We start from the raw sequence: 27,290 nt of genomic DNA, 5'->3' as shown, positions 1-27,290 counted from the left end.
GGCGGGATAACGCCACGCAGTTCACCAGGATATCTCCCTGGTGCTGAGTTAGTGTTTGTGCTCCTTCCTAAAGTGCTGCAATTACACCCAGCTATTCTTATTGCTACCTTTATCGAGGTTTTATAGCCACAGACTATTAGGCACTTTCTACAGGCTAAGCTCTGAATATGGACTCGAAGTCCACCAAAGACTATTTTTGACCAAAAAAAGGCTGCAGGCTATGTGAAGAGCGCTAATTAAACACCTTCATTTGTAACCCTTAGTTTCCACGTTCTGCCCCAGCAGGTTTTTAGGGTGCTGACGCAGTAACACAATACCTGGAAGTTACAAGTCTTGAATTCACTTTTCCAACAGACTCCCCACTTCCAAAGGAGCACAACCAGCAGCTCGCTGGCATGTTGCTTTCATACATACATTGTATTACATGAATGAATCTCTCTGTAAACAGGACCGTACTATGAGAAAACAAGGGTATGTTCATTCACTGGGGAGAGATGTTGTTTAGATTATTGTCCTCTAGATAAAGTGCACCAGCACAAAACGGGCAACTGTAATTTCATGTCTGAGATGCGTTTGGTTCGGATATATTGAACTATTTGTGGCTGCTGCATTGTTCCATATTACTTCATTAATCACATAACAACCCTTCCACTTCCCGACTAAACATGCTAACTCTAATTACCTCTCAGCTACACAGATGTTTCCTCATTTAGATATTCAGTGCGTGGTCATGTGTCACTCCCACTTTCACAAGCATTTCAGCTTATATTACATCACTTTAACGTCCTTCCTGTGGGTGAGCCCTCTGGGTTAATATGTCCTTTTGGGTAACAAATTGATCGCTACAGAGATATGAGTGATAGATGGACGCAGCATCTACATTATCTGCGCTGGTTATACACATGCGAATGTGAAGGATGCATATAAAGCAGAAACGAAAGGAGCAGTTTGAGACAAGGAGGCTGATGTGAAGACACTATCAATTTCTCTAGCCCACACCGTTCCCACTGATAAGTCAATGCTTCGGCGATGAATCACCCTGCTTCTGACCTCAAATCGCCCAGAAGTTGGTGAGCCCCCAGTTTGGTCTATAAAGGGGTAAATGTATTAATCAGGGAACCGAGGAGGGTTCCCCAATTTGTAAACACTCATTCTGTGCCCCCGTGTTTTTGTGCAACACGAAGACTGAAGCGTTCAGCTCAAGTTGTAAGCAGCTCTTCAGCTGCGACAGCAGCGAGCGCTGCGAAATGCACGGGGAACTTCCTCGGTGAGGAATTAATCCCGGGGGCTTTAGATCATGCATTTCAGGCGTGGTACGGCACTTGGCGAACGCCTTTTATTCAAGCAAAGTGCAGAAAGGTGGGATATTAGCAAATTCCCGTGTACGACTGATTTACAAAGGAGCTCTCGCGGCATGCCGAGCCCTTCGGAGACGAGGCAAAGTAAAAGACGGGGGGAAAGCGGCGAAACGAGATTCAGGAACATGCCGACAGCAGGTGCTTCCCCCCGCTCTCGGTGCCTCCCCTGAGAGGCAAAGGCTCGGGGGTGCTGCCGAGAGGGCTCCGGGCCACGGCCGTCGGGGGGACCCGAGGGGGATGGCGAGCAGGAACCGGCGCGTTATGTACAACTTGGGGCATCTGCCGAGCTCCAAACCGCTCTTCCTCTGCAAGGAGAAGGAGAAGGAGAGGGAGAAATAACATGAATTAGGCGGACCCAGCCCGCTGGAGGGGGAAGCGCCGCCGGCGGGGGGCTCGGGGCCGCCCCCGGGCTCGGGGCCGTCGGGGGGCGGCGGCAGAAGTTGGCGGGGGGCTGCGGAGGGTCCGGGGGCAGCCGCAGCCCCCCGGGGGCGCCCGGTGCCCCGCCTCGGAGCCCGGGGGGAGGCCGGCGGAGCGGAGCGGGGCGGAGCGGGGCGGGAGCCCCCCCGGAGCCGCCCGCGGGGACCCTCCCTCCGCTGCCTCCCCGCCGCCTCCCCGCCCCGCCAGAGCCGCCCGGGGAAGCGGCGGAGGAGCAGCCTCGCTCCCCGGAGCCCCCCGGCGCCGCGGCGATGCTGAGGGAGGAGGAGGAGGAGGAGGAAGGGCGCTGGTAGAGGGGCGGCGGCGGCGGGGCCGCGCTGCTGCCCCCGTCGGGGGGCACCGGGGGGGCTCCGGGGGGCTTCGAGGGGCATCGGGGGGCATCGGGGGGATACCGGGGGGCACAGGGGGGTACCGGGGGGCACCAGGGGGAGCACCGACGACCCCCCGAGCCCCTCGGGGCGCTGAGCGGTGGGTCGGGCGGCGGCCATGCGCTGAGCGCCCCCGCTGCCGTCCATGGGGCGGCGCTGAGGGGGGGGGGGGGGGGGGCCTGCAGCATGAAGTCCCTGCTCTTCGGCCGCTTCCTCCTGCTGCTGCCCTGGGTGCTCGTGGTCATCATCGTGCTGGACATCGACAGCAGCCGCCCGCCGCTGCCCCCGCGGGCCGGAGCGGGGGGTGATGGCGGGGGGGGGTCCCGTGTGCGCGGCCCCGAGGCGGCGCTGCCCACCATCTACGCCATCACGCCCACCTACAGCCGCCCGGTGCAGAAGGCCGAGCTGACCCGGCTGGCCAACACCCTCCGGCAGGTGTCGCGGCTCCACTGGATCCTGGTGGAGGACGCGGCGGCCCGCAGCGAGCTGGTGAGCCGCTTCGTGGCGGCGGCCGGGCTGCCCTGCACCCACCTGCACGTCCCCACGCCCCGGCGCTACAAGAGGCCGGGGCTGCCCCGGGCCACCGAGCAGCGCAACGCCGGCCTGGCCTGGCTGCGGCAGCGGCACCAGCACCTGCCCCCCCCGCAGCCCGGAGTGCTCTTCTTCGCCGACGACGACAACACCTACAGCCTGGAGCTCTTCCACGAGGTGCGTGGGGCGGCGGGGAGGGCTCCCCTCGGGCAGCATCCCTCCCAAAATCTCCCCGTCCCCCCCCCCGTCCCACCCCAACCCCATCCCGCACGGCAGCGCCCCGACGCCCCGCGCCGCCACGGTGTTTTGGGGCACCCCGAGAACTTGCGGAGGTGTTTTCTCCTCCTCCAGACAAGTTTCGGTTCCTTCAGGCTGTGCTCTCGCTGCCTGGAGTGAAGGAGCAGCTCCAGGGCCAGGCACCGAGCTGCCCCGTCCGTCCTCCGGGGCCGTCCCCTGCCGCCCCGACTTCCCCGAGCCTCCCGCCCCTAAAAGCAGCCCCTAAAAGCAGCAGCAGGCTGTCACCAGGAGGACCAGCCAGCCCGTCGGCAGGCTTTCATAAAGGGACGTGTTTTCAGCCCCCCGGTGAAGGGCTTTGCTGCTTCACGGTGGAAACTGGCAAGGATTTGGGGGAGGTTATCCGGCTTTCTGTCTCATTTCCCCTGGCAGGAAGGAGGGATGCTTAATAATAATTAATGGCTGTAAAGCAGCAGAAGAATCATTACTTGCATCTCCTGTGACAGTTCGGAGAGTAACCTTGGCAGGATGACATGGGAAGGGGACAGGACAGGCGGCTGGCAGGCAGGTGGGGAACGTCAAGGGCTCGGGACGGATCCTGACCCCTGCCTTTCACTGGCAGGCGGTGCGGCGCAGAGCAGCGTGCACCCCCGTTCTGCGCTTCACAGGCATCGTGCTCCCTCAGATGTTTTCCTCTTGGTAGGCTAAGAGGATCGTGATACACAGAAATGTGAAGCACGTGAAATTCCCCAGAGCGGGTTATTTTAGAAATGCTTATGTTGGCTTGTGTTTAGATTTGTAGCGCATCCGCTTCCACTTTCTGCGTGTTGACAGGTACGAGGTCCCGTTGAGCAGAGATGCCCTAGTTCCTTTTCCAGTTTGGCGTTCGGCGTCGAAGCTGCTAATCGGGGGACCTGTGCCTGGGGGGCTAAGCCCTTGCTGTGATTGATTTCCTTAAAATCTCACGGCTGTGCTTGGGGTGTTATGATGCAGAGCAATTCCACATACAGATCTTTGGTGGGATGGGAGTGCCCGTCGCTACTCGGAGATGTGAAACTAACCTCATTCTTGCTAAGGGACTCTGTAAATCGATACAGAAAATGCTCTTTCACACCACAAGTAGTGTGAGAGAAAATACCTGGAGGTGAATCTCTACTTTTTTTGGAGTGCAAATGTTTAGGGCAAACTAAAGGAACAGTATTGCAGGCATGTCACTTGAGTGGCCCACGGCCACTGGTGTGCGTGTCAGATTTATTCTTTTATTATTCCCTGTACTGTTGTTCTAACTGGTGTGGATGATGAAATGGAAAGTTGCAAGTGATCTCTCAGCCACAGAATACGTGAAGGCAAAGGAATGAATGTCTGAAGGGCTAACCTTAGACATTACCAGCAGAGCAGGCAACCTGTGCTCCCTCCTGCTGGCAGGAGTGGTAACCTCACACCTGCAGCTATGCAGCCTCCCGGCTTCTCTTTGACCAGGGTTCAGCCGCTGTGCAGGAGGTGTTAGTTTTGAATCCTACTAATGAATGAGTTCTCCTTGTGAGAGGTAGCAGCTGGAAGGCTCCAGTGCAGGAGCAGAGGAAGGGCTCCTGCTCCAGCTATCCCTGAACGCTCCCGTGGCTGTCTCCTGGCACCGCCGACGGGCGGTGTGTAGGGCAGGTCTCTGGGATGCCGCTGACAGTAACTCCAGGAATGCCGTGTCGGCCTGACCAAGTCAACTGAAGTCCCTTGGCAGGATTTGCAATTTGCGGGCTGTATGTGCCTTTATGATAAGTGGGAGGTTACTTTTGGAGGTAGCTAGTAGCCTTGTTTTCAGTCAAGGGACTGCTTGAAATTCTATTTCTTGTTTAAAAAAAAAACCAAAACTTATCTGTGGTTACGGATTCTGGCTTGACAGCTCTGTAGTAAATCCTGCTCTCTCCTTCAGGGATTGATTGATTTACGGGGGTAAACTGTGCTTCTTTTCTCCAAGCACAAAAAGAGCAACTTCAGAACATGCTGCATGCAGAAGGAATCCAGCAGTAACTCCGTCGTGGACGTGGTGTAAAGATGCCTGGGAGGGAGGTGTTTTCTGCCTGCTCTTGGTTACCTTACCAGGCGCAATTCTCCAGATGTGCAGTTGCCTAATCCCAAGGTCTGATTAACTGATCTGCTTACTTGGGGGAGCAGTGTAAATGTGGAGCAAGGAGAGAGGAGCTCCGACTGCTGGTCCTACCTGCCTTGGCCTCCAGCAAGTCACTGCCCCAGGCAATTCTAAACTACCCAGGAAATTCTAATCGCTGTCCAAAGTCCTCCCATCTGGTACTTACAGGAGTGAGTGTGTTACATCTGACAGGGAGTGAACAGGGCAAAATGTGCTCTGTGGAAATCAAGGGGGGGGTGGGAAATGAGAACAACAACAAACCTTACAGTGGTGCTTTGCTGGGAAATGTCACCATCTGCAGTAAATCTGGAACCCTCTGGTGCTTTTATGGTAGTTTATTTTGTGGGACATGCAGTGGCACATGTGTGTTTGACTGGTAAAGTACATCCTCGCAGTCAGGCTGGAGGGGGTCTGAGCAGGTTTAGTCATAGCTGGTGTCTTTCCACTGCTACTGTATTCCTTACTGGCTCAGCTGAGGCTAATCTTCCCGAAAAGGCTCCGGGGAAAGGACCAATTGGCTCAGGGGCTGTAAAATTATTTGGAGAGCTAAGTGGGGCTACGGTTATGATCAAGAAATATTTCCGGGTGTGGAGGTGTGGCTTCTTTAAGTTATCCCTAGCTCTTTTTGCCTGAGAGTATAATGGTGCCCAGGTGAAAAATCACGCTTTTACTTCAGTGCTGCTGGGTCTGGTGTACGGTTTTGTCATTTATTCTTTTGGGATCCAGACCTCAAAACTGATTTATTTTTTTCCCTGCTCAGATATGATGTGTTTGCCTGGAGGTGTCCAGCTGCATCTCTCCGTCAGAAAAAGCAGTCCACTTTGTGAAAATGTCTTTTATCAGTTGAACCTCAGCCTGGGTTCTTAACAAAGCTTTTGAGAGGCCTGAAATCCCAAATCCAGTATCCAATAGGCTATACAGATGTTCCTACATGAGTCATCATAACTTCTATTTTTTACTGTAGGCTGTTCTTTTTGGAGTGACTCTGTTATGGTTTGTTGTCTTTGTGCTTCATCTTTTTCCTGAATGCAAGTTATTGTAATATTGTGACTGATGCCTAGCAACTGCCGGTTCTATATTTTTAGACTTCCAGAAAGAAAATCTTAGATAAGGCTGGCATTCCACCTTCATAGAGGATTTTTTTTTTTTTTTTTAAACAAGATCAGCCTGAGCACTGGAAACTGAAGGCAGACATTGTTGAAATTCCACTTCCCTTACCTCTTCACATCCTTCATGTGTTTGTGGGTCTCAGTTGTTTTCTCTGCCCTTTCCATATTTTGAGTAGTTGGCCAAAGGCCACCGCTTGCTTGGTCCACGGATGGTTGTACATGCAAGCGAGATGAACTAGTGCTGGAGAGCCACTCTGCTGTTGATTGTGCAGACTCTCCCCTGAAACCTTTGGGGACGAGAGTCATGCTGCTTAAGGAGTACAAAGAGCAGGAGCAAAGGTCTTTAATGTCCTAGAAGGTGACGTTGCTGTATTTAGAAATGCATTGACTTTCAGAGGGTCCTAAGTTTTATCTGTCACCTTTGCTTGTATTGCGCTTGGACACGTAACTGTGAAATTCACTAGCTTATATCTAAAACCATGATCTCCCTCACTGCCACCCCTAGCCCTTTGGTCACTGGTGTCTAAGCAAGGTTTGATGGCCGCCTAAAATGTGCAAGCACATACCACTGTCTTGTCTGAGTGTGAGCTGAGGATTCACAGGCTGGGTCTTCTTAGAGGAACTTATGCTGTAAGGTGTGTTCTGAATGCAGACCTGCAGAACACAGTGCAAAGCATTAATCGTCATTTCTGAGGAGAAAAAAAGTCCTTGTATTCAGTAGCTCAGTTAGTCTGGTTGCTCACTGAGTTGGGGACCAGAATTCAAATTACCAAAGCTGTTGCCTGCACAAGAATGCCCTGTCATGCTAGAAGAGAAGGAGGCGGAGGAGAGAGATCTCCGTCTCCTTTGCTTGAATTTGAGGTAGTCTTTACAGGTAATTCAAGATTTGTGGAACCACAAAAAAAGATATGAATCAGATCAGTGAAGAGGACAGTCATCTGGGTGGCTCTTCACAAGAGAAATTTAAACCAAATCAAAACAAAAATTTTCTAGTATTTGGGAAGTATGTTAATGCTTAGGTAGTGGCCTAAATTGCCCAGACAGGATCATCTTCAAGTCAGCCAGATGGGAATGAAGATTCATGAAGAACAGAGGAAAAATAGTAAAGATCGTGCCTTTGCTAATAGGCACTGATAATTTCCATAGTGGCACTGCGGAGCAGAGGATGAGTTGTGAGAGTGAATCACTCTGAAAACATTTTCTCATGCCCCCGCTCTTCCCTCTCCCAGAGGATTTGTACAAAGGTAGCAGATATCCTAACTGCTGGTAGCAGTTTGTGGCTTAAAATACCCGCGTTAGTAAAATCAGAACAGAAATACTTGCAGGCATTGTGTGTCATGTAGGCATCGGATGGCCAGTGGACGTGTCTGTCAGCCATGCGCAGTTCTCCTTCCTTTCTAGGGAGCTCTCCGTGATGGTGTGGGGCTTTCTGCGACGTGTGGCCAGGACGGGACAACCTCCATTCTGTTACGCGCTGTCTTGTCAAATGCATGTGTGATGCAGGTGTTGGCCCTTATCAAAGTTAATTTGATACACGTTTCAGGGTATTGTGTTCCTTGTCAATGGCTTGAATTGGTTTGGGGTTTGTTTACACGTAGGAGATGGCAGTTTTAATTTGCTACTTTATCTGTGGGCTTAAATTAGCACCACAAGTAGACTAACCCATTCACATTCCAGGGACTTTTGATCTGATGTAGTGATCAGAGAAACCTAATGGGAGCTTTCCTCCCCCATTTGAATAGTTTCTGGATTAAACCTTAATTGAAAAGTGACATTGATGTCTGCTTTGTCAAAAGAAAAAATGTCAGGAAAATATGAAAGTGAAGACAAAATTTCTGCATCTCTGACTGTTCATGACTGTTATTCCCTGTTAGCATAAGAAGGGTGAAGGGTTTTAAATATTTTTTTTAAATCTCTTTTCCAGTCATTCCTCCCACCACCCCAAGCAGACTTCACATTAGACAGGGTTTTTCTGGGAAAGAGCAGTGGGAAATTGAACTTAGGCTTCAGTTTTCCCATGATCTATTTTGTAGCATAGTTTGAAAGCAACTCAGAGAAGACACTAGAGAAGAATTGAATATTTACTATTTATTCCGAATTCAACAAGGGAAGGGTTAGTGTTCTTTTGATAGCTTAATAAAGTGTATTCAAGTTATGACAATTATGTAAAAGTAGACTTCGGTGTATCTTTTAATGGATATATTTATGCAAAGATTTAAAAGTAGTGGAAATGAATCTAGTTCTCTGTGAAAACATGGAGATCTTTTGTCGCATCTCTTGGAACTGGTTGGAAAATCAGATTTTTGCTATAGCCTTAAAAATAACACTCAGTAGCCTAGACAGAATTAAATATTAGCTGGCTGTCATTAGTTATTTCCTTCGTAATAAAAAAGATCTAAATATGAGTTAGCAGCACATTAAATATCTTCATGGTATATAAATGACTTAAGAATACGTGACAGATTTTAAATGCACACTGACAATTCCCCTTGCACGTAGACGTGTAATACCTATGCTAAAAAGGCTGGATGAGAAAAGGCTGGTAGAGAAACAATGAAATAGCTTAAAATGAGAGGAAACGGTGACAAAAAAGCTATTTGAAGCAGATTTATGTAAGTGAGGGACTCTGGATTACATGGTGCAAAGCACTGTCTATTTCTGCATTTTGACAAGTCTTTTCCTTTTTACCTGTGAAACTAATGCCATTACTATCAAATTAATTATGAACGGTTGGAGGCTCTTTAGGGGGATGCCTTGCATGATGCAGGAACACAGCTGAATGGAATGACAGAAAGTAGGATAAGAAAAATAATTAGTAAGTAGAAGAGCCAAAAGAAACACGAACAACAAATCTTTTGGAAGTCTTCCCAAGCTGGCTCCGAACTGCTGTAGTTTAGTACAGTTTTCTCCCCTAGGGAAGCAGTACTGACATTTGTACCCGAGGATTTAGAAGCATTAATCATAGTATCCAATATATAAAATGTTGCTTGAGAGAAGGGAAAATTAATCTATCATCTTTCTTTGTGGTGTGGATTGCGTAAAAATCAGCAAAGAAAGCATAAGGCAGGTATTTGAAAAAAGTCTAATGGTAAGGATGATGAAGCACTGAATCAGATTACCTGTGAGAGTTGTAGAGCTTCTGTTGTTTCAGGTCTTTAAGAAAAGATAAGAAAAACATCAGAGAACCACAGAATGGCTTGGGTTGGAAGGGACCTTAAAGATCACCCAGTTCCAACCCCCCTGCCATAGGCAGGGATGCCACCCGCTAGATCAGGTTTCCAGGGCCCCATCCAGCCTGGCCTTGAGCACCTCCAGGGACGGGGCATCCACAGCTTCTCTGGGCAGCCTGTGCCGGGGCCTCACCACCCTCTGAGTGAAGAATTTCTACCTAACATCTAATCTAAACCTCCCCTCTTTTAGTTTAAAACCATTCCCCCTTGTCCTGTCATTATCTGACTGAGCAAAAAGTTGTTCCCCCTCTTTTTTGTAAGCCCCCTTTAAGTATTGAAAAGCTGCCATGAGGCCTCCCTGGAGCCATCTTTTCTCCAGGCTAAACATGCCCAGCTCTCTCAGCCTTTCTTCAGTGCTCCAGCCCTCTGATCAACTTTGTGGCCCTCCTCTGGACCTGCTCTAACAGCCCCACGTCCTTCTTGTGCTGGGGGCCCCAGGCCTGCACGCAGCTCTCCAGGTGGGGCCTCACAAGGGCAGAGCAGAGGGGCACAATCCCCTCCCTCCCCTGCTGGCCACCCCTCTGTTAGTGCAGCCCAGGACGCAGTTGGCCTTCTGGGCTGCAAGCACACACGGCTGGCTCATGTCAGGCTTTTTGTCCACCAGAACCCCCAAGTCCTTCTCTTCAGGGCTGCTCTCAATGAGTTCTTCTCCCATCCTGTCCTCATGTCTGGGATTGCCCCGTCCCAGGTGCAGCACCTCGCACTTGGCCTTGTTGAACCTCATGCGGTTCACATGGGCCCACTTCTCCAGGCTGTCCGTGTCCCTTTGGATGGCATCCCTTCCCTCTGTTGTATCGACTGCACCACTCAGCTTGGTGTCATCTTCAAACTTGCTGAGGGTGCACCCGATCCCACTGTCTTTGTCACTGGTAAAGATATTAAAGAATACCGATCCCAGGACAGACCCCTGAGGGATACCACTTGTCACCAACCTCCACCTGGACATAGATCCTTCAGGTCTTGTTCAAATACCATTTATCTAACTGTGGGGCAGGGCAGGCTAGGTCAGTGACTGACACATTTTTTGATTTGTAGACCCTTCCTACACATTTTCTGGTGGAGACATAGACCCCTGTTTACTGACAACAGACTTGCTTCTTCAAGTTACTGTCACCAAAGCCTCACTCACAGTCCCTGAACCAGAAAACCACTGGCACAGATTTTCTGACACAGGACCTCCTCTGAAGTAAGGAGCTCCTTTTCATGTCTAAGAAAATGAACATGGCAGTGTTGCTGCTGAGCTATCCTGGCTAGTAGTGCAGTCAGGTAAGTTTTGTTGAAGTAGAAATTGGCTTTATGTGACCTGAGAGTAATGCACAACACCTGGTTGAGAACTGATAAGGAACCTGGCTAAGCTCTTGCTTTACCCCATAATTTTTTTATTATTTTAGTTTTTTTTTCTGGAAGACTTGTAGTGAAGGAGCTCTAGGCTCTAGATCACGTCTTTGGTAATAATAAATTGGAATTTTGCATATAGATCTGTTTGAAACTCACTGGGATGGAGTTTCATCCAGGTGAGCCTGGATGATAGTCTGTAGACTGACCAGTACAGATCACAAACTACACAGAGGGTGAAGTGACAGAGAACAGAACAAAGCTTACTGCGTGTGGCAGCCAGCTTTGTTTTTGCTGTTAACATTGAATCCAAAGAGAAACACATCAACATCAGGCTGCAAAAACACAGGAATTGTAGTTCCTGCCTTGAAGCCTTTTCACTGTAGGAAGTATATTTCCTTCTCTTTGTCACTTACCTTCATTCCGCTAGGGCTTTTTTATTTTATTTCTGGCTTGGCATCTTACCTATCCATCAGCACATCCCATTAAGTAGCTTTTCTTGATTGACTGTGGTGCTATTTTTGGCAATGCTTTTAACGCTATCTCTTTTATTGCTCAGCTACGTTTTGTGCATTTTCACTTGTTATTCTTCAGTGGTTCCTATATTAGTACTATATCTACTGCTGTATTCCCATCACCTCACTGGGATTTCTTTTGTCAGTTGTTACTGCTCTCTCCTGTCATTTCCTTGCCCACTCCTTCCTAGTTCTCAACTGCTTCATTTTTGCTTGTTCTGCCATCTTGCAGTGTCCTTTTCCCCATCTTTCCCCATCCAGTACATCACTCTTCTCCTGTGTCCTGACTACCTTCAAATAATCAAAAAGTAAATAGAGGAAAAAAACCCACATTTTTAGGAGATAGGAGATTCATCCTATCTTAAGATTGTTGTCTAAGCTGAGCAGGATGAATCACATCAGCAGGTTCATCTCTCTGCTCATTAACTATCAAAGTTTAACTAGGATTGACTAGATGCCTACCCTTCAGAGAGTTATGTGTAAGAAAGATGAATCTTATTCGTGTAAACTAATAGGACTTAAAAGTGGTGAACATTAAGATAGCATGTGCTGCCACGCATAAAAGTGACAGCTAGAAGAGTAATTTAGGAAGCTGTTTGTAATTTATAGGATTTTGGCGGTAGTTTAACTCACAGCAGCAAAGCTATTTAGAATTAACATGTTTTTCAATCACCTTTTTGTGTCCTAATGATTGGTAGCGTCAAATCTCAGTTGCAAGCTGACCTTTTAATCCAAATACAGCTTTCTTCCCATCGTACATAAATACAGCCCTGACACACGTGAGTACGTTAAATGCATTAATGCTATTCTCAGAAGATTAGAAGAAATATTCCTACTTCCATCTGCCTAGCAAATCCTGAGGCTGTAAGGTATTTCAGAATTAGCATAAATACTGGTCTAGATGTGCTCTTTCAGTTTGTACTTAAAGGGATTGCTTCATTCTTGACACCCGCTTACTTTGTTCTCCACAAGTGTAACCTGTGAGAACAAAGAAACTAACACGAGTACAAAATGAAGAGCTCTGTAAATGTGTGCCTATTTTCTCCTGAGGTACGGTGGCATTACTGACTTAACTCATAGACATGGAGATGAACACAAGACTATAATAATTAAACCTTCCTGGGGCATTTCATGCTGCTTTCTGGAGGTCAGTGGGACACTCTCGAGTAACAAGGTTTCCCTACAGACTGTAAGGTGAAGTACTGATGAAAATCTGTCTAGCTGTGTTAGCATAAATGCTGCAGCCAGTATTCACCCTGCCCAGTAGCTCTGTGTGGTCGGGCTCACTTTGCCACATAGGTGCCCGAAGGCTTCCAGTGAGAGCAGGCAGGGCTCTGGCGCAGCTGGGATCCTGCCCGTACCTTGTGGCAGTTCGTGCTCACCGTGCAGAGCGGCATGGGTGCAGGCAGGCGGCTAGCACAGAGCTGTCAAAGCGCTGTAAATCCAGATGCCGAGAAGTTGTTGATGCAGCCATGCGCTCAAGAAGGTATTGGTGCTAACAGAAAGGAGGTAGAGGACGTGTGCCATAGGTGGGTGCACGGCTCAGTCGTGCCCTTGGAAACTTACTGCAGGCTTGCCCGTGTAGACAAGCCCGAGAGGATCATGCCCTGTGTCCATATCCCATGTGCTTGGATATTAATGCCAATATGCTGTTAGAAAAACTTGCAAATGGGATGTATCATTAAAACCAGAGCTAAAAGAGCTTCATGAGAAGGTCTGACTGATTTCCATATCTGAATAGTTAATTGCTAATTCTGTTTTTTTCTGAATGGATGAGTGGGAGAGGCAGGAAAAAATATCTTAAGTATGCAGAACAGTTAAAGGCAAACACCTTTAACAGTAACCTGTAGAGACATTCATTGCAGTTTCTTACTGGTGCTGAAATAGCCAATAGTTTGGACATTAAAGTTGCACAAAGAATCGGAAGGAGAGGAGGTGTACACCTCTCCTCTGTGTGCACACACATATCTGGATTTTTAAATATGTATTTTATGCATTCCCTATATTCTCTTTAAAAGATCTGCTAATGCTTCTAGCGTAAAAATGCCAACAAGAGCGAAGTGCTCTCTTTGTTTTTTCTAGTGGATCTCGTGGGAGTGTAGATGATACATATGATAAATCTTTCACCTTGACAGAAAGAGAGGGAAGTGTTTAATATTTAACCAAGGTTGTCTTTTACTTGAACATCTATCGATAGGGGAGTGCAGTTACAAATAAGTAAAATTTCATTTGCTTTTCTTGCTAAGATGAGTGCTTGGAAGGAGAAAGGGATAACCTTTCCCTAAGGAATAGGCCTCAACTACACTAGAAGATGAGGTTGTTTTAAAAATTGATCGAATTAAACCCATGTCACACTGGAATAGTTTCCTGCTTGCTTAAATAAGACCATATTTAAGCACGGTAGTTAAATCAGTGGCTTTTGAACTAGCGTGGTAAAACAATGCGAGTTGTGTCCGCGTTGTCAGTTCTGTGCTCGGCCTCTCAAGTCCTCAGGCCGCAGCGATGGCCATTTTCCTGCGGGGAGCAGGGCCGCAGGGATCGTCTTCTGTTTTCTGCAGGTAGTGGTCTTCTAGCCTGTGAACAGAAGAATCCCAGTCCAACATGCCTGTTGCTAACGAAAGAGTGATCTTCCAGTACCTATAGTTTCTTCTAGGATAGATGAGGACTGCATTTCCAGAATTACATTTGGTTACACCGGGGAAAAACTCCCATTACTGACAACAAACTTGCACACTGCCCAGCCTGCTTTCTGTCCTTCTCAGAAACTTAACAGCTCTCTTTGAGAGGAAATGTAAATGTTAAAAGGAATAGCCCCAAAACTTGTTTATTTATTTATTTGTTTGTTTATTTGTGACCCTTTAATAGATCTAATCTGCATCTTTTGTCCAAATCTGATATGTTGTGGGTAGGGGAAGGGTTGTGTGTCACAGAATCTTGTACTCTGTGTACTTGCTAATAGTCTCTAATTGTACATTGTACACGTCTTAATGAAATGCGTATTTGTTAATCATTCCTGTAATCTCACTGGGATCTCTCTCAGAATTGATAAGAGATCTATAGAAATACACCTACTGAGAGAATGCTGTAGTTTTGCCTGTAACAAAGATCTAATGCACCTTGAAAAACCCAAACAAACAAGAAAGCAAGTAGTGTTTTTTCACGGCTTTTAAAATTTTTGTTTTAAAAATAACTTGAATGAGATATTTCCAGTAGAAAGGAGGTGCCTACTAGCTAGGGAGCTGGAGAATTCACAGAAAATGAGTGGGCCTATGCAGCTTCCAAATGCTTACTCTGTTGGGCTGACACCTGTAAGCTAGAATTCCTCGTAAGTACCAGGTATTGACGATTAATGCGTAGGCTTTCCACCAACACTTATAAAAAAGCTTACTAGGAAAGAAAACGTGCACAAAGTCACGCTGCACCTGCCTCTTGCAGATGCGTACGACCCGCAAAGTGTCGGTGTGGCCCGTGGGACTTGTGGGAGGACGGCGGTATGAGCGCCCCGTCGTGGAAAACGGCAAGGTCGTCGGCTGGTATACTGGCTGGAGAGCTGACAGGCCGTTTGCTATTGACATGGCAGGTAAGCACCAAGCTTCATGGCGTATGAACGTGTTTCTCGTAACACCTAGACCTACATTTTCTGTGAGTGGGACAGAAACAGACGTCTCGAGGTAAGCAGCTGTTTAAACTTCTGAAGTGTAGCCGCTGTACGTAGCCCTTTAGCATTAAATATCCTGGAAGTCTTAGCTTGCACATCTCCTTTAATTAAGTTGCTTCTTAGTGATAGCTGAACTGACTTTCACTTGCTTTTAATTTTATGTGGCAACTTGGCAGTTACGTTGTAAAAATTGTCTGAAACAATTACAAGTACGATTTACAAGTTAATTGTAAGTTAAGCTGTTCATTTTTTTTTAAATTAATGAGTTAATTTTTGCAAGGAATGCCTCCCTTTCCTTGTGTCATCAATCTACAGCAGTCAGTATAAATGGAGACCCTTCTTAGACCCCATATTGTAAAATGCTACTTTATCATGAAATAATTCATTTTTTATTGGCTATTTGGAATGATGGTGATAACTGTAGATGGATATAGTATGAAATGGTGTGCTGAGGGGGGGAAAAAAATCACTGTCAGCTATAGCCTAATAGATGAAGGCAGAAAAGCTTCAGAATTGATCTACTCAGTCTTCTGGTATGAAGTTAGCACAGCACAGAGCTCTGTCTTGCTGCCAGTCCATGCTTAGACACTCTTTTTTATATACTCACAACTGCCACATGAATCATCACGGTCCCGAATTCTGATTGCTGATGTAGCAGCAGCTGGTTTCCCAGAATGATACGGTGTTCGCACTTAAGCATATTCTGTATTCAGGGTGCAGAGGGAGGGGAAAAGTAGGGATACAAGGGCAAGAATGGGATAGAAATAGCCAGCAATTTTCAATTTTCTTAAAACCTTTATGCTTCAGGAGTGGGAAAGGGACAGTGCTTTCTCATCTCAACAGACTGTTTTTATATGGATTGAAGTGTTTGATGACAAATATGTGCAGTATTTACAGTACATTTGGTTAAAAAATGCACTAGGAGAACTAAGTAGTAGCAGAAGTATCAACAGGTGAATTTTTCTGCACTGTAGAAACCTTCCAGGTTACTAATATCACCTAGCATGAAAAAATTTTAAAGCCTCTAGGTAGAGGCATTCCTCGGGGGGAAATCTAGGTATGTCAATCCCAAAATGCCTGCAGCCTGGCTGCAGCTCCAGGCTTTAAGAACAGTCTCTGCCTGTGGATATATAGATACGTACAGATACTTTGTTGTAGAATTGGTTGCTCTTGGGCATTGTAAGGATGATAGCATGGTTCATAATTCATTAGCAGCAGGCAAAAAGCCATTACACGACATTAGCCAAGGGACTCTAACCCTGATATGAAGAGATGCATGGAAAGTTCATGTCATCTTTGCTTACAGTTTGCAGTGGCTGGCTGAAACACTGGCACGAGGGAAAAGCAGCTCCATTAGGAGCATGACCTGCTCTGACATGACTACAGAAGTCATGGAAGAGAGAGTTACGGAAACAGGTACAAGGGCTGAGAGTACAGGAAATTATGGCAGAATCACCAAAAAGGAGGTATTACTTTGTGAAAGAACTTCCATTTTTCTTAAAAAAAAAAAAAAAAAAAAAAAACAACAGAAAAATCAGAAAAAAATACGTTTTAAATACCATTATTTCAGTAAAGAGGGAAATGGATGTTATGTAGTCAGGTAAATATGTATGTTGAGTTTGCATCTTCATTCCCCTCAGGAACACGGTGGAAGGGCACAATCAGAACAGAAGCTGTGAATTCAGAACTTAAAAGGTGTCTCAACAGCTGTGGTGTACAGGATGTGCGCAAACACTGTTTTCCAGCCTTGTCAGCCCTAGCACACCTCTATACCTTTGGGGACTTAGAGGACTTGCTAGTAAACTGAAGTGCATGCTGACTGCATCACTGGAATTCCTCCTTCTACTGGCACCAACTATGTAAGCAACTAAGGTTATTTCATATACTGCATGTAGGGAAGATCAGGAATAAAAAAATAAATGGTGTGTAAGTTAAGCTGTCCAGCTGTCTATAGCTGTTTCTAATTAATGTTCTGACTCCCAAGGTAATGATAAGGGGCTCTCTTCTTTTACAGAACCATATTTTCTTAGGGATTTTCACAAGGATTTGATCAGGAGGCTTGGTATGAAAAGGATGGCAGTTCAAAAGGTCACTGATTTGTGGCTGTTCAGTTAAGTGCATCCTTGTGCTTAAGTACACAAACTTCTTATTCTCGACTTTAAGATATAGGGCCAAACTCAAATCTACCACAAGTGGAGACAGGAACTGCTGATTTCATTGGGATCGGCTAAAGACCCTAGCTGGCCAACTTCTAGTTTCTTCTTTGAAATGTCCTCACATGTGGCAGTCACATTTTATCTGTTAAGTGAACATTGATTTCTTTGGAGAAGTTTGTGGTTGATACTGTTATTCCCCGGTGCTAAATTGCATTCAGAAAGCAGAGTAGCTGTTTCCTGTGTTCCTTATTGTCTGGCAACCAACAGAGCATACAAATTAGTTCTGGTGTTTTTAAAGTACTGCCTCAGCTTTAACGGTAGGTGTTTTCTAGAGTTTGACAGACTTCCTTATCATAAGGGAAGAAAAGGGAAAGAGAATTGGGTGTTGTAAGCAAAATGGGACAGTGAGTCTGAGTTAGCAGGAAAATGGGGTAAGAAATGACTGCAAACACATGGGAGAGCATTTGGCTGTTAGAGAAAAGGGAGTGTGAGAAAAGAGAGTGTGAGTTCAAGGAAAATAAGGAGAAGAAGCATAGGTTACTTGGAAGATAGATAAGTGTGCATTCAGAAAAAGGCTGGGGCAGGGGAAGAATATGTTTTTTTTTTTCCCCTCTTTGCTCTGTCCATTAAAAGCAGGGGAGAGCAGGGCTGAGGAGGGAAAAGAAAGGAGCTGCTGTTTGCTCTCTCGCCTCCTGAGAGCCCCTGGACTCACCCACAGGGTTCTGTGGTACAGTAAGCATCCCTCTTTTTTCCACAGTTAGAAGTGGTCTTCTTGCTAAAGCCTGTGTGCCAGGGCTGTATTTCCATGTTTGCAGAACTGGCTATGGAAAAGATTTAAGTAGGGAGAGCAGTGTGGCAGCACAAGCCAAAATTAATTTTCAACTTCTAAAGTAAATTTTACCTGTTTGGTTTCACGAGAATGGTAAAAGGTATTTACCATTGGCTGAAATTCAACCTGTGCTTGTTACTTTAGAAACGTGCATTACCTAGAACCGTTGAAGAGTTGGCTTTGTAGTTCTCGGTGAAAACAGTACTTTACTGGATTCTGCAATAAATATTGTTTGTGCTTTTACCTAGACTATGATGATATTTTATTAAACAAAGCTGAGCAAAATTCTATATCCATGACATGAAAGTTACAGAAGTTGGGCTCTTGTACACAAAGAATGAAATTAAGAAAAATCTTGCTCCAGATACAGACAAACATTACCCAGAGGGTAGGAAAGGAAACATACTGTCTTTTCAAACACGCAGTCCTAAGGCTTTAAAAGTGCTATTAAAATATAGGTTAAACATGAACTGAGGAAAACTAGGTTAAAAAAAAAAGATATACTATCATGTTAGGAACTAGGAAGTATGGAAATGCGTTGTCACTCCAGGCAGGTTTCATCTTAATCTAGGCAAAATTTACTGCAAGACAGACACCTTTTTTCATTAGTATTTCTGTCACAGACTGAACAGGATTTGACTGTGAAAGCTGTGAAGCATCTTTGCTCCTGGTGACTCCAGCTGAGGCACTCTTTTTGTAATAGGTTGGCAGAAAAATGACGTGACAGACCCATCTCACTCCCCTTTTCAGGGGAGTGAAGGAGGTGAAACTCCAGTAGTTGGTTGCCTTGATGTAAAACTACCTGAGGAGGTCTCGAACACCGTTCTTTATTTCACGGCCTTGCCTGCTGTCATGGCTTTTATCCGTGGAAGGACGCACACCCGCTGAGTGCTAGTAGAGGCCATCCCTACCCCACAGAAGAAAAGAATCATACATTGAAGTATGGGATCATTTTTCACATCTTTTTAGGCAGTTTGGTCTGAATGGATGGTAAAATAGTAACTTCAAGCAATAGCTGCTTTTGGTTTGGCTAGAACACTATTCCTGTGTATTGCCAGATAATTTCTGTTAAAGATTTGGTCTACCTGTGCTTGTCCTAACATCAGGCTCCACAAATACTTACGCTGTCTACAAGGACGAACTGGAATTTCTCTGGACCTAGAAAGCCTGATGCAAATATCAACTCTAGTACGTCATTACACTTTGATATCTAAAAGAACGCAGGCTGTAACAAGAACACTTCTTTGAGGCTTTGGGGGAATTTAAAAAACCCCTCCCTGTGCCTCCCCCCAAAAAAACAAACCACCACAAACTATTTTTAAGTTATCAGTAGCCACCTGGGCAGCTGAAGTGAGTGCACTGTGTTGTTTATTATAGACCTGATTCTAAATCTTCTGTAAGTGACACTGTTACCGATTTACTTACAGCTTGTTTCCAGTGCAAGAGTTTTTCACCACCCATGAGAACAAGTTAGATCATGAATCTCGCAATGTCAAGACTGTTCAAGGAAAACAGATGCATGCTTTGCATTAGCATTCCAGCAGCTGCTTCAGGCATACAGATTAATCTATACCTGTGATTCACTGGGCAGGCAGATTTTGAGTCATTCATTGTGCTCCAAGTCCCTCTGCTAGGGCCTGAGCAACCACCTGCTTCCTGGGTTCTGTGGTGATGTGAGAGCTTTAATACATCTCATCTTTCTCACGATTCTCCTGAGAAAAAAGCCAGTCTGTTAAAGACACTGCAAAACATGGTGCATTGCATCTGAATCTGGTAGAGCTGCTGCTGCAAGACAAAGTACAAACAACAAAAAAACTGAGGGGCTACAGCAGACAAACTCAACCCCGCCATCAAGTATGTAACAACTGTTTTACAGGTTGCTCAGTTTAAAATGGAGAACCTCTTTCAGGTGAATGAATTGTTAGAACGTTAGAATTGTTCCTCTGTTCTGAACTACAAACAATATATATTTTTAAAATATTGAACCCAAATTTTACATCACAGGGAGAAGAAGGAAGCAGATCCCAAGTCAGGACATGTTTAACAAATCAAAGGTAGTACCTCAAACTGTGTGGAAACCAGTGTATCTGTGTCAACACCAGCACTGAGCTAAACATGCTAAAATGCTAAACATTTATCACATTATCACCCTGGAAGTGATAAAAATGCTCAGTCTCTAGCTTGCCTTCAGCTAGTATCCTATCTAGAGCCTTCAGGAGGCAGAGGCATTTATTGTGGCAACTAAATCCTCAAAGGCTGTCTAACTGGGTGAAGAAAAATGTTTATCACCAAACAGAAACTGTTGATCCAAGACAAGTCAAGGTGTGAATTAACGGATCGGTTCCACTGAAAGACGCACAGATGCAGTTTTTGTCGTGTTTTCCAGAGGTCTCATCTTCCAACAAATTCATTCGTCTCCAGGTGGATATTCAGCCAATTAGAGTTCGGTTACAGCCTTGCACTAAACAAACAAAATGCCCCTTTACACTTTGTCTATGAAATTGTCCCATGGTATTTTAAGTGATTAAGCTCAGTGTGACCTTGTGAGTGTAGTGCTGCTCAGTTACGCTACACTGGAGACATTAATTCCATGGAATTCCTTGGCGCGGATAGAATTCAGGCACAAGAGTGGCTCTTCATCAACTATCATGGGATCATTAGCTACCAAGGGGAGTAACTAGTGCCAGTGTGGCCAAAACCTCAGCCATCTATCTCTTCTTGATGCCAGAATGATCTGTGATAAAGCCAACCAAAAGTTGGCACTAGAAAATGTTTTCCAAGTCCGCTGGAAGTCTTATCTACAGAAATATGTCATGTGAAATTAAAGCAGTTATACAGCAGCGCTGAAGAACTGCAGAGCTGGGAGATAAGTCTCCCTGAATTATTTTCGAGTTGCTGCTTACTCAGTCTCTTAAGATACACAGAGAATGCATGACCACTGATCACGAAACCAAGCCTCAGGCCAGCCAGTGCACAGCAGTCTATGTCCTTATTGTGTACAACAGTTTAATAATCTGACTTAATTTCATGTCTGAAAACACGGGGGATTTTTGACAGCACTCTAGAAGGGTGGTTTGCAGTAACATGGTACCAAGGCTACGTGTGATGTGCAGGGGCGGCACAGCACTGTTGAAGATATGTGCAAAGGAGAAATTCAGAAATTTAAACCTGACTCCGTTTCTCAACACAGGAGCAGGTTTGTACCAAGAGACCCTAGAAGAAATTCTTTTATTGATAAGCATGGACTATGGAGAACCAGGGACCAAGTTATGTGAGACATGCAAAGAAATGCTAGAAAGCGTTTCTTTTCTACCTAGGATGGATGCCTTCACCACTCTTAAAATCTAGGACACTGTACTAATTTTGGTGTTTACTTTATTTTCTTCTTCACGGATGACGAGCTTAAATCTTAGGGCGTTTTAAAAGGAAACAGCAGCTCCTACAGCTGATCAGGGCTCCAGCAAAGACTTACCTTGCAGAGCAAACAATATGGTTTTGTGCCCAAACTGTCAACCACAGTGAAGTCCAGTTACACCAAAAATTTTAATTGCTTGTTCTAATTTAGAAGAAAACCTAACCAAAAATACTGAACTGAACCAGGGCAATTCTTTACTTTTAAAGAAAAAAATCACTTTCTGGAGTCTTACTGTACTGTAAGGTAAAAGTGGTTTCAACACACTTTCTTTGCATATGATGTATTAACTACTTCCTTTTATTTTCTTCTCTAAAAAACTCCTATAAAAGACCCAGGTAGTTTCAAGGAAAATACAGCGGCAAGACAGTTCTAGTAAAAGAGACAGACTTATATTCCATTAGAGAAAATTATACTCTTTTTTAATGAGAAAAATCTTAACATTGTCTTTAACACGCTCACAGTTTTCCAAAGCAGACGTGAAAACTGTTGTAAAGGGACAGCAGCTTCTCTTACAAAGGGGCAGCTGGCACCACTCAGAACTGACTAAAAAGCATTTATTTATTTGGTAGTCTTGGCTATTATTAGACATAAGGCATTGCAAATGAATTTTTTCTTCACAAGTGTATCAGAACAGTTTTGAGTCATACTTGAAGTACACATACGACTGAACCTTACTGAATGAAAACACTACATTTCTGTAAATAACAGCACATGGGAAGACTAACCTTTCTGCTTCAGAAAGGGTGAGTTTGTTCGAACTTCTGATTTCCTGGTTTGTTATCTCCCTTTGGGGGGCCTAGTGTATGTTATTAGGGGGAATGCATTGCCAACAGAGGTATGCCCACTGATGAAATCCTTTGCATAGTGCAATGCACAGATCAGCTACAGACTGTCTTGCAGGTGACTGCTTATAAATGACGTGTCTCATCAACAAGGTAAAAAATCTCTAAAGACAACAGTCATCACTTACGTAACTTTTTTTTTTGACTCTCACCTTTAAACCTAGATGTGTTTGTTCAGTGTGAATGTCATACATTTTATTTCAGTTAAAATTCAGTTTTATCTTCTTAACTAGGAGTAGAAAGGGAAGATAGTCCAACATCTTAGCAACAGCTGACTTTTCAGGCAAAAAACATTCTCTTCATTACAGGAAACTGATTAAACGTGTTGAAAATACAGTGCAATTAAAAAAAAATCTGAGTGCATCTCCAGGGCAAAACAAAACAACGTGGGATGTAAAAAACTACTAAATATTGTCTACCCATATAATCAAATTTACATGTTTTTAAAAGGAACATGGAGATTTCTAGGCTTAAGTGTAATCTGCACAAAATGTAAAACCTTAAGGGGTTTCTTAACCCCTTTTTTTTTTTCTTGAAGGGTTTGCTGTGAGTCTTCAAGTGATTCTGTCACATCCAAAAGCTGTATTCAAGCGTCGTGGTTCTCAGCCGGGAATGCAAGAATCGGATTTTCTGAAACAGATAACTACAGTGGAGGAACTGGAACCAAAAGCAAACAACTGCACAAAGGTACTAATTTCCTTACTAAGAAGCTCTTGTATTTTCTTTGGAGAAGGCTGTACTAACGCAAATCTTGTTTTATAGGTCCTTGTATGGCACACACGAACAGAAAAAGTCAATCTAGCTAATGAGCCAAAATACCATCTGGACACAGTCAATATCGAGGTATGAACTGGAGACAAAGTTACACAGGAGGTACAGTACAACGGATGTGTCAGAAGGTGTTCGCAATCAGCCAGTTACAACAGTCTACATGTGTGAGATCTCTTAACCGTCACCTGATGGACTTCTGTGGAAACAAAAAGAAAGTTGTCAGATACTCTAATAAGCAAATCAAATGGGTGTGCTTTGTTCTAACTTGTTTGCATGCATTTCTGAACTCGTCTTAATAAACTGACACTTACCTTTATTTTAAGGCTGTTTCCACATAGTAAAAACAAGCAAGAGAAACATGACTGCAATGGAATATTTTCAAAATCATCATGTATGTACATAGTTTTTGTATTTATCCAGCTTAATGGTGTAATTATAAACTGATTTTAAATCATGAACAGTTGATCTAAATATTTGCATAAATAGATGCTCCAAATTGAACATGCTTTTCTTCATTAAAAGCAGACTTCTGGAAGAAATAGCTGTCAAGTAGGTCATACAACGATGAAATAAAAACCCACAATCATTTATGGATTTATCCTTTTAATATAGGGAAATAACATTTTATCATTACGAGGCACCATAAAATGTAAACACAATCACTGTCATAAACCTGGATCACTGCGAGGAAAAATATATCTGTTCACATTGAGTTACCTTGTATACATGTTGTGCCACTAGTTCTCAGCATTAATACTGTGTACATGCCTCGTGAGCCAGATTGGGTACTTTATCACAGGAAACTCAAATGGATCAAATGCTCATTTTTTAAAAGAATAAACTATTAATTTGTAGAACTACAGTAACATCCAGGTTTATCTTTCTTTCAATAACCATATTCCCTGTTATGCACACCATAATAACATCACAGTGAAATGTATGATGAAACAAAATTTCTTTGATACACTAGAAAACATTGCTCAGTGATACATTTACATTCTATTTATATATGATTAAACAGTTGTTCATACAGTACCTTCTACAGGATTACTGGGTAATTTTTTTGGGGGGTGGGGTCAGGGTTTATATTTTTGGATATTACTAACATGATAGCTACATCCCTTATATGCAAACATTTGATCTAGAATTTTGAGGGAAAAAAATCAGTATGTGGTTAAGCAGCTTCTTAAATACATGGTCTATGAAATCAGATGCATTGTATGAAAACGCTGCCAACGATATATAAATGTATTCTTGATCTGCTTTTCACTACATCAAATTTAAATCAATATAGACCACAACACGGTCAGTCAGTTATATTCTTAATCTGAACAGCTTGGGAAAAAGAAAAAGAATATGTACATGGAGAGAACAGCAAAAGTAAATGCATTTGAACAAGGAATGTTAGGTGGCTGTTCTGGAGGAAACTTCTATTGCAACTTTCATTTCCACAGTTGTGTGCTCAGAGTCTGACCAGATGAGCTTCCAGTCCATCCTGCCACTGTGCTGGGGGGCTGGCCAAAGCCCATCACGTTGCTGGAACTACTGAGATTCATTCCGGCCATTTGCTGATTCATCTGTGAAGCATACACAAGTCTTGTTAGCACTGGTGCTCAGAAACAACACACTATTAGCCAAAAAGCAGTAATGCCTCCTAAATTAGCAACCCAGTTAAAGTATGTTTTCCTAACGTTAATATTTCTTATTAAATATTGATTCAAGATAAGCTTCTAAACAGTTTTCAAGGGACCAGATTTTCGCGAACCACTTTCTGTTCAAGTGATCACCATTACACATAGGTTGACTGGCTGTAGCACTTGGTGTCTGTGACAAGCCTATAAACATTCTGCTAGTGAATTCACAGAGCATGTGACAACAGGGTCTGATGTGTTTCAGTTGGTAACAGCTTGAAGTTTCAAAGCTAACCAACAAAATGTTGGCAACCACAGTAAAGAAACACCAAAGCAGGTAGCATAGCCTTGTCTACCTTTGCAACTCCGCATGTTTTTTGTTTCAGCAGTATATCTTTGGAGACCTCAAAATCTTGACTACACTGTTTTCTATAAAAATTGTCCATTTAGTTGGCCAAAAAAGATACAGATTTATTAACTTGAGCGTTGTCTAAATCTAAGCATTTTTGCTAAAGAAGCAACTCAAGATACCGTAACTACTTTAAAACAAGTGAAATAGTTCACCTGAAATTAAGGAAGGTAACTAGTTAAAGGTGGGAAACAGTTCAAAATCGAGCACATTCATCTTAAAGATGGTGCAAAAAATACTTCTACTTTCTAAAAATATTATCTATTTGGTGTAATTTTCAGTGTCCAATATAAAAACCGTTAAGTAACTACCCCTTACCTTCTCAAAGACACTTACTGACAAGCTAAAACCTTAACTGTATAGACAGAGTAAAGATGTCCCCTCTTAAGTGTTCGAGAGCAAGACAGCAATTAATAATCAGAATCAATGAACAGGGATGTTGGCTAAGCAGCATCAGATTTGAGTAAGAGACTGCATTAGGTAGAATTTCAGAATTCATCTAAAGAAGACCACACAACACCAGGGTACAAAAGGAAATTGTGAAAAACTGGTGAAAAAAGTTGTTAAATGAACTGCAAGCTAATATTTCAGCGTAAAATTCAGTACTGTGTGCTTTCATACTTTTATCCGCAAAAATGACTGACCAATCACTGAACATGGAAATTAAAAAATGCTGATGAAAACGTCTCACCTAACTGTTAATCTCTTCTTGAGCAGAATTCTTTAGAAGTAGACTATACAAAGCAGGCTATTCTGGTAAGTAAAGCAATCTCTCCCCCTTTCAACTGAAGCACAGATCCCCTACAAATTGCTGAATATGAGCATACTGGTAGAATTACCTGGTGTGCAAGTAATGGGTAGGAGCTTGTCCTATGAGCCAACTTTTAATATATATTTGATAAGAAGCATGATTTTTATGTCAAAGCTGATATAGGGCTTCTTTAAAGTTAGGTATCTTAACAAAGATTGTTAACAGTAAGACCACAGAGTTTTTTCATTTTTCATTTGACATTCTGGAATACTTACGTTTTAAAAAGTTAAATTTCAAAGCAGAATGACAGCCTGTATTTTCAAATAAGGCCTATTTCATTTCTTTAAGAAATACTGCTTACCTTCATAACTGTTCACACTGCAGGACTTAATATAATTAAATCTCACAAGTCATTAAAGTTCACTTCATGAATCACTAGAGTAAGCAGCATGTAAATATTGCATTGTTCTTCTCATTAAAAACATATTATGAAAAAAAATAGTTGCTATCATCCATATTGATCTCTTAGGGAATCATTTATTTTTTAAAAAAAATAAGCTGTTAGTTACATGATTTTAAGATGTTTCATTGGATCATGTATAAATATAGTACTAAGCATATACTGACACTTACAGAACCCTTTAAACATGTTTAAGAAATAAAAAATAGCATGGAAATGCTACAGATAAGTAACAAGAATCTAAGCAAATTATGTACAGTAGAATATCACAGTGCAAAGCACTGCACATTCCACTGCAATTTATCTTGAAGTCTGTAAATGAAAGTATTGTTAATAGCTATCCTCGAGCAATTAAATTCTGCTTTTAGTTATACTGCTGTGTTTACACTTCAGTATGGCGTGATTACAGTGAAGCTAGTAGGTTATTATTTTTTTTATTTAACCTAATTCAGACAATGGGCTGAGACTAGCTACAGCAGCAGAAAACTGAGTTTGGTCTCCCTTGGCAAAATTTATTCTGTGCTTATGTATTAGTTATCTTTAATTTATTTCCTCGCTGATTCTTTTTCCTCGTGTGTCTGAGCAACTCATAGTCCAGCAGTTTGTAACTTGGCTCCACTGCAGCTGCCTTCCTACAGCTCAACAGTTTGTGTCAGAAAAGCAGCATCTTTTTTAAAAACGTCCTTATCTGGGAACAGGAAGTATTTACCTGAGTGAGGTTCCATTGAGCTTGTTGGTTTTGTTGCAATCCATACTTATTTTGTGGAGTAACCATTTGTCCCACCATTCCACCTTGAGGTCCAACGACATTCTGAGGAAGTCCCATCACACCAGTTTGTGCAGTACCAGTAAATCCATTGGGCATTCCCATTCCTACCATCACACCCGTGCTCTGTCCCATGACTGGCACCGATTGTCCCATCATGCTTCCCATCATTCCGGTTGCTGCAGGCACAGGAACTCCCATGGCTGGAAAACCTTGAAAATGAGTTGATGGTTGTGTGGTAAATGGCATAGAGGATGAGCCCATGAACATACCTGTAACAGAGAAGGGAATATTTCAGAGAAAGCGTTTTGTGATTTTCAACCCACATGCCCCCAGGTTTGAAA

The 27,290-nt window shown here is 43.7% G+C and overlaps 2 protein-coding genes across 4 annotated transcripts in view; one reads left to right on the top strand and one right to left on the bottom strand.

Annotated features, from left to right (window-relative positions):
• Window positions 1–1,960: 1,960 nt before the first annotated feature.
• Window positions 1,961–23,791, top strand: B3GAT2 (beta-1,3-glucuronyltransferase 2). Of its 2 annotated transcripts, none has more exons than XM_083832495.1 (5): window positions 1,961–2,201; window positions 2,260–2,869; window positions 14,694–14,838; window positions 22,697–22,845; window positions 22,921–23,791. In XM_083832495.1, exons 2-5 carry the CDS (start codon window positions 2,348–2,350, stop codon window positions 23,005–23,007), a joined length of 903 nt encoding a protein of 300 aa, XP_083688621.1. In that variant the 5' UTR covers window positions 1,961–2,201; window positions 2,260–2,347; the 3' UTR covers window positions 23,008–23,791. The 2 variants fall into 2 exon arrangements, with proteins under 2 accessions (XP_083688621.1, XP_083688622.1); XM_083832496.1 differs by having other exon boundaries at window positions 1,986–2,090; window positions 2,504–2,869.
• The window catches only part of SMAP1 (small ArfGAP 1), a 91,388-nt gene continuing 87,613 nt past the window's right edge, over window positions 23,516–27,290 (bottom strand). For both annotated transcript variants that reach the window (XM_083832493.1, XM_083832494.1), the window contains 2 exons: window positions 26,890–27,218; window positions 23,516–24,506 (listed from right to left, as the gene is read on the bottom strand). In XM_083832493.1, coding sequence (XP_083688619.1) covers window positions 24,372–24,506; window positions 26,890–27,218 — 464 coding nt within the window. In that variant the 3' untranslated portion in view covers window positions 23,516–24,371. The remainder of the gene's footprint in view (window positions 24,507–26,889; window positions 27,219–27,290) is intronic.

The sequence above is a fragment of the Anser anser genome, assembly GCF_964211835.1.
Source record: "Anser anser genome assembly, chromosome: 3".
Taxonomy (NCBI): domain Eukaryota; kingdom Metazoa; phylum Chordata; class Aves; order Anseriformes; family Anatidae; genus Anser; species Anser anser.
The sequence above is the reverse complement of the archived record's forward strand: the minus strand, read 5'-3'. Positions and strand labels throughout refer to the sequence as shown.

Coding starts and splice junctions, on each gene's coding strand:
- B3GAT2 (XM_083832495.1), top strand. CDS start 2,348: ATGAAGTCCCTGCTCTTCGGCCGCTTCCTCCTGCTGCTGCCCTGGGTG. Junction 2,870..14,693: donor GCCTGGAGCTCTTCCACGAG/GTGCGTGGGGCG, acceptor TGCCTCTTGCAG/ATGCGTACGACCCGCAAAGT. Junction 22,846..22,920: donor AAGCAAACAACTGCACAAAG/GTACTAATTTCC, acceptor CTTGTTTTATAG/GTCCTTGTATGGCACACACG.